An 11,145-nucleotide genomic window follows, 5' to 3' on the forward strand; every position below is an offset into this window, starting at 1 on the left:
CACCCTCCCTTTGTTGTGGGCTCTGGCGCTGTGCCCACATCTTTCCCGGCACCTATCAGCTGTTGTGAACAGCTAACATGTGCCCAGAATAGCCGCGGGTGGAATTGCGATCCACCCGCAGCTATTAACCCATTAAATGCCACTGACAGCAGCATTTAACTTGCGCTTCCGGCCATTGGGCCGGAAACCCACCCATCGGTGACCCCCGTCACGTGATCGCGGGTCACTGGTTCTTTGTCATGACCTCTATGGTTGCCACTGCCGGATTGCTGTGAGCGCCACCCAGTGGTCGGCGCTCATAGCAAGTGAGTAATTCTACTACATAGAGGAGATCTGATCATCGCCTCTATGTAGCAGAGCCGATCGGGTTGTGGCAGCTTCTAGTCTCCTATGGAGATTATTGAAGCATGCCAAAAGTTTAACCCCTTTCTGCCAGCTGACAGAATAGTACGTCAGCTGGCAGTATCTCGTATCTCCCACTTTGAGGTGGGCTTCGGCGGTGAGCCCACCTCAAAGCCGCGACATGTCAGCTGTTTTCAACAGCTGACATGTGCCCGCAATAGGCGCCAGCGGAATCGTGATCTGCCCGTGCCAATTAACTAGTTAAATGCCGCTGTCAAACGCTGACAGCGGCATTTAACAAGCACTTCCGGCCACCAGGCCGGAAATACCCGCACCGCTGAGCCCTATCACGTGATTGTGAGCGTTGCCATCACAGCCACAGGTCTCCTGGAGACCTTTATGGTTGTTGATGACTGATTGCTATGAGCGCCACCTTGTGGTCGGCGCTTATAGCAATGCTGTAATTCAGCTACATAGAGGTGATCTGTGCATCACCTCTATGTAGCAGAGCCAATCGGGTTATGGCAGCTTCTAGTATCCCATAGAGGCTATTTAAGCATGCTAAAAGTAAAAAAAAAAATGTTTAAAAATATAAAAAAAAACAAAAAAAAAAAAACTGAAGTTCTAATCGCCCCACTTTCACCCCATCAAAATAAAACCATACAAAATTCAAACATACACGTATTTGGTATCGCCGCGTTCAGAATCACCCAGTCGATCAAAAAGATCGATGAAAAAAGATTAACCTGATCGCTAAACGGCGTAGCGAGAAAAAAAATCAAAAAGCCAGAACTACGTTTTGTTTTTTTTAAGTGCAATAACGGGCGATCAAAAGAACGTATCTGCACAAAAGTGGGATCATTAAAAACGTCAGCTCAGCACGAAAAAAATATGCCCTCACACAACCCAAGATCACGAAAACTGGAGACGCTACGGGTAACAGAATTTTTTTTTTTTTTTAAGCAAACTTTGGAATTTTTTTCACCACCTAGATAAGAGAACCTTGGCATGTTTGGTGTCTATGAACTCGTAATGACCTGAAGAATCATAATGGCCGGTCAGTTTTAGCATTTAAAGACCCTAGCAAAAAAGCCAATAAAAAAAACAAGTATGGGATTTCCCTTTTTTTGCAATTTCACTTCACTTAGAATTTTTTTCCCGTTTTCTAGTACATGTCATGGTAAAACCAATGGAGTCTTTCAAAAGTACAACTCGTCCCGCAAAAAACAAGCCCTCATATGGCCATATTGACGGAAAAATAAAAAAGTTATGGCTCTGAGAAGAAGGGGTGCAAAAACGAAAACACAAAACCGAAAATTCCTCCGGGGGTTAAAGGGGCATCTGGGACTTTAAAAAAAAAAAAAAGTACCTAAACACTACAGGCCTTTAATTCCAGCTTAGTTGCCTGTTGTGCCCTGCACCTTTCTTCCCCAGCGCAGAGCGGTCACCAATATATTTCTATATCGGACCATTCACCCTCTGTTTGTTCGCTTCCTGGGACATTTTAGATCCATCATTTGGGGAAAAGGTTCCAGGCAGCTTATTGATCACATGCATGAAGAGTATGCAGGGAATCCAGACTTGGTGACATTTGCAGGATTGGAACAGGTTTTTTTTTGCCTCTTCAAGGGGATGATCTCCATAGGCTATTGTTGCAAAAGGAATCCAGATGGATTCTGTGCACATGCACGCAGGGTCCCTCTGGACTTAACGACAAAATAGACATGACGATATTTTTGTAGAATGTTTTTGTATATTTTTCGTTTTTTATCTGAATGAATATTACAAACACATTTTTAAATGTCTTGAGGTTCATTTTCTGTTTTGTTTGCCATTTTGTGTTGGGAGGAGTGACTTTTTGCGTTACCTCACAGGTGATTCTAACACCCATTAGTGTATTTCCCTCACTTAAATAGGGTACCTCATCACTTCCTGCCAGGATAGGGCAGGTTGAAGCGCAGTAAGCGCGAAACGGCCATCGTCCACAGAAGGCATCCACCTCTCCCCCGCTGTACCCGTTTTATCGAATTGAATAAAGGTGCCTGCAGTACATTCTCCTTTACGTACAAACTGCAGATATTTGCTGAGTTTTAAAGATGAACTGTGATGTATGGCATAATAAGGGACATTCTGAAGTTTCTGCTCTGTCCAGTGAGAATTCATTTATGGGTACAGGTTTTACATTCAGAAGGAAACGGTTCTGTATTAGAATGAATATCCAAAGAGACCACCTCTGGTTACCAGCACTGTGAACTGCCTTCCAGTGATCCTCAGCCAAAGGAATGGGGTTGCCTTGCATTTGTCATGGATGCCCTATATTCATTTCGGACCCTTCCACCTTAATGTCTGTTTTTTTGATTTCTACTTTTGCTAAAACTGTAATAACTCAGATGCTATAAAACTGTGTTCCACCAGGTCCCAGACTGGTGCAGAGATTTCGTCCAGATCTGAAGAGGAAATTTGAAGAGTTTTTTGATGATGACACCATCATGGAATATATTTACCATTGTAATGCCCAAAGTCCAAGGTATGGTGGTTGCCATGTGTGTTTAGTAATTTATCTTGATATTTTATCCTTTGTTCAACTCATTCCTTTATTTTTCTGATAGTGGTGAAAGTGCCTTTAAAACCATGATGGAAAGGTTTGGCTGGGCCAAGCGCCCAATGATGCCGCGTCTCCAATTAATTCCAAAGGACCTTCCAATCACATTTATCTATGGAGCGGAGACCTGGATTGATCAAAATACAGGTGAAAAGGCCAAGATTCTCCGACCGGACTCCTATGTGAACACTTTGGTAAGTGTTGCATGAGACCGAGGAGTTCTCCACCCATGTTTGGGGCTGTACTTAACGGGGTTGACTCATGAACAATGTGCATTTTAATCAATAGTTCTTGGAATAATAACAAGTTCCACAATTGGATGTGTGTAAATAAAATGTTCCTGTGCTGAGATAAACTTATAAATGTGCCCTTGCTGTGTACTGTGTAATGGCTGTGTCTGAGGGTATGTGCACACGTCAGGATTTCTTGCAGAAATTTCCTGAAGAAAACCGGAAATTTTCTGCAAGAAATCCGCATTTTTCTTTTTGCGTTTTTTTTCCCGTTTTTTTCGCTTTTTTTTTTTTAGCATTTTGCAAGCGAAATTAGCTTGCAGATTGCTAAAGTTTTCCAAGTGATCTGTACCATCGCTTGGAAAACTGACAGGTTGGTCACACTTGTCAAACATAGTGTTTGACAAGTGTGACCAACTTTTCACTATAGATGCTGCCTATGCAGCATCAATAGTAAAAGATAGAATGTTAAAAATAATAAAAAAAATAAAAAAAATGGTTATACTCACCTGCAGACAGCCGATCTCCTCAGCGGCGTCCGTTCCTGTAGATTGTGTGTGTGTGCAGGACCTTCGATGACGTCGCGGTCACATGAGCAGTCACGTGAGTGGTCACATGAGCGGTCACGCGACCAATCACAAGACCGCGACGTCATCGCAGGTCCTTCACACACACCATCTATAGGAACGGAAGTGTCAGCATGCACCGATGAGAGGCGGGAAGACTCCGGGGGCCATCGAAGGTGAGTATATCACTATTTTTTATTTTAATTCTTTTTTTTTTTTTACCAAGTCTCCTCTCCTTCACCCTGGGTACCAACCGCACATGATCTGCTTACTTCCCGCATGGTGTGCACAGCCCCGTGTGGGAAGTAAGCAGATCAATGCATTCCTAGGTGTGCGGAATCCCCGCAATTCCACAAATTTAATGAACATGTTGCTTTTTTTTCCGCGATGCGATTTTTTTCGCGGAAAAAAATGCAACATTTGCACAAGAAATGCGGAATACACTGTAAATAATAGGAGGCATATGTAAGCGTTTTTTTCGTGTTTTTTTTCGCGTTTTTATAGCGAAAAAACGCGAAAAATACTGAACGTGTGCACATGGCCTCACTGTACAGGAACATGATCTGATCATACCACATCTCCTGGCCAGGGGAGGAAGGAAAAGAGACTATACAGACATTACTGCAGGGGTTTGCAGCTGATTCTGTGAGGTGAAGCATTTATCTGCCTGTTTTTAAAAAATGTTTGCAGCATGGGATAAAAATAATTCTTTCTTTGAGGTAAACATTTTTGAAAAACAGGCAGGGAAATGCACCAAGTGGCAGGACTTAGGTTTAAAGGGAACCTGTCACCACGTTTTTGGAAGATGGGATAAAAATAGCGTTAAATAGGGGCAGAGGTGGGCGTTACATTAGTGTGTGTGTTATGCGTTTATTACCCACCTAAGTTGCCGAAATAACTTTGCAAAGTCTCCGTTTTCGCCTGTCAATCAGGCTGGTCAGGTCACATGGGCGTGGTGTCTTCACCCAGATTTGGCGTAGTTTTCCGTTGGTGGCGTAGTGGTGTGCGCATGCCCAAAGTCCGGAATCCTCTTCCAGGGGATTTAAAATAGCGCGGTGTTCGTTATTGCATTGGTGATCGGTGGGCGCGGCCATCTTCCTTTGGCCGCGCGTGCGCAGAAGCGGCGCTCTGCTGGCCGCGGCTTCAGGAAAATGGCCGCCGCGATATCCATCTGCGCACGCGCGGCATCCCGCGGCCATTTTCCTGAAGCCGCGGCCAGCAGAGCGCCGCTTCTGCGCACGCGCGGCCAAAGGAAGATGGCCGCGCCCACCGATCACCAATGCAATAACGAACACCGCGCTATTTTAAATCCCCTGGAAGAGGATTCCGGACTTTGGGCATGCGCACACCACTACGCCACCAACGGAAAACTACGCCAAATCTGGGTGAAGACACCACGCCCATGTGACCTGACCAGCCTGATTGACAGGCGAAAACGGAGACTTTGCAAAGTTATTTCGGCAACTTAGGTGGGTAATAAACGCATAACACACACACTAATGTAACGCCCACCTCTGCCCCTATTTAACGCTATTTTTATCCCATCTTCCAAAAACGTGGTGACAGGTTCCCTTTAACAGTCATCCTGTTCTGACAGAGTCTCTTTAATTTACTAGTGTAGAATAGGGAGGGAGTAAATCTATTATTGGTGTCTCTGTAGTGTGTAGTATACACACAGCTCTGCTACATGCATGTGTAGTATACACACAGCTCTGCTACATGCATGTGTAGTATACACACAGCTCTGCTACATGCACATACAGACATACACACAGCTCTGCTACATGCATGTGTAGTATACACATAGCTCTGCTACATGCACACAGACATACACACGCAGTACATTATCACATTTTGCAGTTCCTTATCGGGACCTGAACAAGCTAAACAGCTGAAGCACCATCCACACAAGTCAAGGACCTTTCAGGTCATGTGAGCAGTCACGTGACTTGAAAAGTCCTTGAATTAATGAGCTGGAAGATCCTTCAGCTGCTTTTCTCCTGTATACGCCAATCCTCTGCTGCTCTTCACCACTCACAAGACAGTAGCTTTGTGATCGGTAAGGACACAGTGTCAGCGTTCTCCTCTATCACAGGAAGCTTCCTCCAGACTGTTAAGACACACACGCTCTAACAAGAGTTTTTCTTGTTACGTGTATCTTGTAGTCTGAAAAATACAGCCATTTTTTCTTTTGCTGTGACCTATTACTACAACCTGTCACAACTGAGCGCTGCTCCCCACCCTGTTCGCTTGCATCACCAATCGCCTGACTTTCAGGGATGGCTTACTCCTCAATTACGACTCTTTAAAAAGGCACATTTACAATATACTCCAGCTCCCCAGGAATGATGTGTTTTCTATGCCTGAAAATTTTTCTGCACAAATATTTGGGACATTTTAGTGAAACATGCACTAAAAATTACAAAACTGTTTAAAGCCGTGTGCCTACAGAGTCTTTAGTACATTTTTGACTTTGCGTATTTTCACTGCGGCAAAAAGGCAGCATCTTACAATCTCCTGTCCACTGCACGTTTTTCATTTTTTACTTTTAACAGTGTAAACCAAGCTGTTGTGCGTGTTTCAGATCCGCAACCTTTCAATTTCTCTCGCGAGTACGCCAAGTTTTCTGTGCAGATTTTTCTCATAGACCTGCACTAGATGCATTGAAAATGCATGAAATCCGCTCATAACTATATCAATAATGTTTTGTAAAGCCAAATACCAGGAAGTATGAAAAAAAAAAAAGCAGCTTTATTTGCTATACGGCATACCAAACAAAAATGATGTAAAAAAACAAAACAATGAAAAAAACTGTAAGTACCTAGTTTACATAATAGGCCCAGCAATTCAACAACATCAAAAACATACCAAAATCTCATCAGAGGAACATAGCCTAAAGGCAGAAATGAAATGCTCTTTTGACTGGGAGCAAAATTAAATTTTTGCTTTTAAGGATTGCTTGCCACTTGGTGTATTTCTAAGGTCTGCAGCTATGGTGTGGTGATCAGAATGCATTGGTAGTTCTACAAGCTCCTAGTAATAATCTGTAATCCTGGTGAATAAATGGCGGTCTGTACGGTTTTGGATATATACACTGGTTTACAATTTCTTAGTAAAAAGTGATAGAAAATTCATTTCTCTTGGAATAAAGAACTACGTTGAATTCTTCCTTAACTTTCCTGTAATTGTGTTCTCCTCAGGCCATCAGAGGCGCCTCTCACCATGTCTATGCAGACCAGCCGGGAGTCTTCAATGCCATGGTTGAGGAGATCTGTGATGCTGTGGATTGAGAAAGCTGAAAGAAATCTGTCTTCTAATGCCGACAAAATGATGTACCACATAGGCAGACTGTTCGCTGACCTGTCTGCTGGTGACTGGATAGAAGAGTCTTCTTACAGTGCCATAGTGATGTCCCTCTAAGCATCAGCACCCGTTTTTGGTGACATTCACCAACCTCTCTGCTTCTTTTCAGCTCTGTGTCTTAAGAGTGGGGTGGGCTGCTCTTTTTGAAAGTTTCTTACTGAACGGAAATCCGAATCCACACTACTGATGTAAGAAAAAAATCAAAAATATATAGTGCTATCAATATTTGGCAGTTTAGCACTTGAAGCACTAAATTTAAAAAAATGGTTTTAAAGCTGCTGCTTTTTCGCAGATAGTCCTACTTTTGACCAAGTTACTAAAAGAAGCACAAAAAATGGTTCTTGAATGAAGGATTTGTACTGTAGGTAAAAAGCTGTCCCTAACCTGAGGGTCTCACCATGATTGTTGATTGAACTACCTCTTTTAAGGTATCAGTGATTGTACAAATCAACGTTAAAGATGGATATTGTGCCATTTATTGTCAGTTTGCCACGTATTGTGTGTTTTGTGAGTTCATTATGCCAGTTTTTACCATTTGTAATCCTGCTGTCTTTAGCGTTGAAGGTCGCCAGCTAAATCAAACCCTTTCTATCACCCTCCGGCTGCAGATGGGGCACTGACTGGATTAGCGGAACATCTTAAAGCACCACTTTAGGTTTTTTGTTTCCCAGCACTGGCGTGGCAAGACCAATGTAAGGTCCCTGACCCTAGTATTATACTTACCAACTGCTGTCATCAGCTCTTCCCGGGCCAGTCTGGTCCTCTACCACCATCTTCTGATCACAGCTTCTGACTGACCGTAAGTTAAAGGTAAAAGTCACTAGCTCTCTAAGTAAATCTATAAAGTTCTCATAGACTTAGATTGTGATGTGACTTCCAGGTCGTCCACCAAACACTGGAGCGATCCGGCAGATCACAACCTGCAGAAGACTGACCAGAGCGGCACTGAGAACAGATGAAGACAGCAACTCGAAAGTATAATACTAGGGGCAGGGAACTTAGATTAATGACATCACTCCAGCGGTAAAATAAAGAACCAGTCCAGAATTTATTTATTTTTATTTTTTTTAAGACACAAGCTTGAGTCATTTCCATTAATATAATCCTTTTGACCACAAGTGATGACCTCTAGTGTGTATTACTGCATTAATAGAGCCCATATTTGCACTTACATGTATAGTTATACTGATCATTTAATATTTCGTCCCACAAAGGGTGTCTATCCAGTTTTCCCCGTAGCCATAGCACTTGGTCTACCTACCTCTATAATGTAGCAATCTTCGGCCCATACTGTCTCGCCATCTCAGGGCATTATTCCAGAGTGCCTTGAATATCGCAAACGCTAAGTAAGTGCTGTTGCTACTTCTGCACAAATACTTTGCTACAGGACTTTCCTCCGACTTGTATGGTTTCTTAGCTGCCAGAATGTGCCAGTAACCTTGTTCCATTTCATGAAAGATAAAGGCATAGATTGGGCACTACTTTCAGACTAGCTGCAGACCTCTCTTATAATATGTCATGGATTTGTCACAGATTTGCAGGCAAGTCTGTGGCTGAAGTTCTGGAACTCTTCAAAGCCCGGTTTCGCACATCTGTGTGTCGCAGTCAGTGTACAGACAGTGATGCACAGACCAGCTGTGGGGCTCCTGACCTGAGCTCAGCAGCCCCATGTAAGCCATGTGGGAAGCTGTCGAGTTTGGGTCAGGAGACCTACATAGAGTCTGTGCATCATGGTCCAAGCTTGGACTGCGAAACAGATGTGTGATACCGGCCTAAGAGTTGTTTCCTACAAAACCTGCGGCATATTTCTGCCAACTTGCTGCATCCTTGTGGTAGTTATTAGCCAATTGCAATTGACTAAATTCTTGTTCCCAGAAATCTTGGCAGTTTTTCTTCCGAATTTTGTGCCTGGTTGCGACGTTGATAACCACTAACGAAGATATAGAATATGGAAGAAATTAGTTGTTAACTTAAAGTTAAAATAAGCACTTAATAGGTTTTAAGTAAATAATAAGTTATATTACTTTGATATTTTGATGAATACTGCAGTTTTTGGTAATATGCAGTACAAAGCCAGTGGTAAAGTGATCTTTTACGCATGATACAATCTACATGTGCTATTGGTATTGCTTATTTGTGATAACAATACAATTCTCACGGTGCATTGTACAGTTTTGTTAACTTTCTATTAATATGTATTCCAATAAAGTACTTGTAATTGTATGTAATGCTTTCTTCATTACAAATATACAAACGGAACAAATTAGTTGGAATTATTATTTTTATTTTCTTTGCACATTTATAATATGGTTTGTGCCCTACTCCTGAATGTACAGTGTTACCTTCCCTAGTCCCCAAGGTGAAAGTAGTAAATTTTTTTCCTTAGAATTCATTCTTTCACTAGTGTACAATCCCGCTCATCGTTATTGGCACCCATGAAATGTAAGTACACAATGTGGAATATCTCAAGTGAAAGTTTTTTTTTTTTTTGTATAGAATGCTCGTGTTTAATACTAGAGAGCAAATGATAAACAATAATTTAAAACAAAACAATGGGAGGGAAAAATAGAAAAACCTAAAGCTTGCCCTGACACTGGTATTGGCACCCTTAAATTAGTATGGAAACACATTTTGACTCACCGGTGGTAAATCACAAATGAGAATCGCCTGTGATTTGTCGGTGCCGTTGTGACATGAATTGGCCAATTAATGTGAATGATGAGTTCAGTATTTTAAAAATCCACATTGTAGGCCCTGTTCCTTTATCACAATGGTGAAGACAAAGGAGCCGTCTGGGGACAGCAGTACTGCTATTATTAGCTAACACAAGACCTCCAAATGGTATAAGGCCATCTCCAAAGACCTTGGTATCTCTGTTTCAACAGTGCGCAATGTTAAGAAGTTTGCAAAAACCCGAATAATATAGACAAGGGTCTATCAACAGAACAACCACAGAAAGAACCCTTAAAAAATAACTTATATTGGTATTTTATTTAAAAACCACGGGAACCCGAAATTACAATAAACCAGAGTGGTAGAGGGTCTAGACCAACAACAGATTACAATTTTCATATTTAGTTTATCTAATAACAGATCCGAGAGAATATCTAGGAGAGCCTGGTGGTCTAGCCTTAAATTACCCTTCCTAACAGCAGAGGTTAGCGCCCTAGAAATTTGTCAGTGCCCCTGCTCAACGTAGGCTTAACCTACCGGATGTCCATAAAAATACCCATGTCTCAATAAAGTGCTAGAGTGCAAAAAATAGTAAAAGTATAATCTGGCTTAGGCAATTGGGTCTAATGAACAGAGTGCCGTGAGGGGTTTTGGCACACTGTTCATATTGTTAGATGACTCAAGTGTATGTCTGGTAGAAAAGAGATTCTAGAATAGAATGAGATTAATAACTTTCTAATCTGTAGTCAAATAAAGGAATATATGATCTACATATATCAAAAATAAACTGATGTTCTATATTCTATTAATACAAAATCAATAGCCATATGGGATTATTAACCATCAATCCCAACGTAGTCATAATAGGATTAGAACAACAATACACAGGTGGATTAAATGGCCAAAGTCAGTCATCAACCCAGACCAGATATCATTGTAGTCAAAAAGATGCTAGAATTCAACATTTCTATAATAGGATTTAGATTATAAATGTAAACACCCAACATACTATAATGCCAATAGCAATTTCAACGCAGTTCAGCCAGATTATTTAACATACCAATTAATAGAGTTAATTGAAAACTGGGTACAGAAAAACACAACCCATCATAGCCGTGTACTTACCTTTAGGTACAGTACCCCATCCTGATGTGGTTTCCCCCTTAGCTGAAGAAAGTGGTTCATCAAGGGAAGTAATCTCAGATGAGCGACAGTGCTACCATGGAGCCACTGCCTTCCGGGCAGCATGTGTCAAAAATGGAACCCTGCGTGCATTCCAGTGATTACGGATCCATTTTAGATGTTTCCGTTGGCCACCTTCCGGAAATAGGCTTAGTTAGCTGCTGGAACGCATAGTGCGTTCCACAAT

At 41.9% G+C, this 11,145-nt stretch overlaps 1 protein-coding gene across 4 annotated transcripts in view; it reads left to right on the forward strand.

The window, feature by feature from the left end:
- Nucleotides 1–9,326, forward strand: part of ABHD4 (abhydrolase domain containing 4, N-acyl phospholipase B) — a 49,708-nt gene extending 40,382 nt beyond the window's left edge. For all 4 annotated transcript variants that reach the window (XM_077298694.1, XM_077298701.1, XM_077298707.1 and 1 more), the window contains 3 exons: nucleotides 2,758–2,869; nucleotides 2,952–3,138; nucleotides 6,941–9,326. In XM_077298694.1, coding sequence (XP_077154809.1) covers nucleotides 2,758–2,869; nucleotides 2,952–3,138; nucleotides 6,941–7,030 — 389 coding nt within the window. In that variant the 3' untranslated portion in view covers nucleotides 7,031–9,326. The remainder of the gene's footprint in view (nucleotides 1–2,757; nucleotides 2,870–2,951; nucleotides 3,139–6,940) is intronic.
- The last annotated feature ends 1,819 nt before the right edge of the window (nucleotides 9,327–11,145 follow it).

The sequence above is a fragment of the Ranitomeya variabilis genome, chromosome 1, assembly GCF_051348905.1.
Source record: "Ranitomeya variabilis isolate aRanVar5 chromosome 1, aRanVar5.hap1, whole genome shotgun sequence".
Taxonomy (NCBI): Eukaryota; Metazoa; Chordata; class Amphibia; order Anura; family Dendrobatidae; genus Ranitomeya; species Ranitomeya variabilis.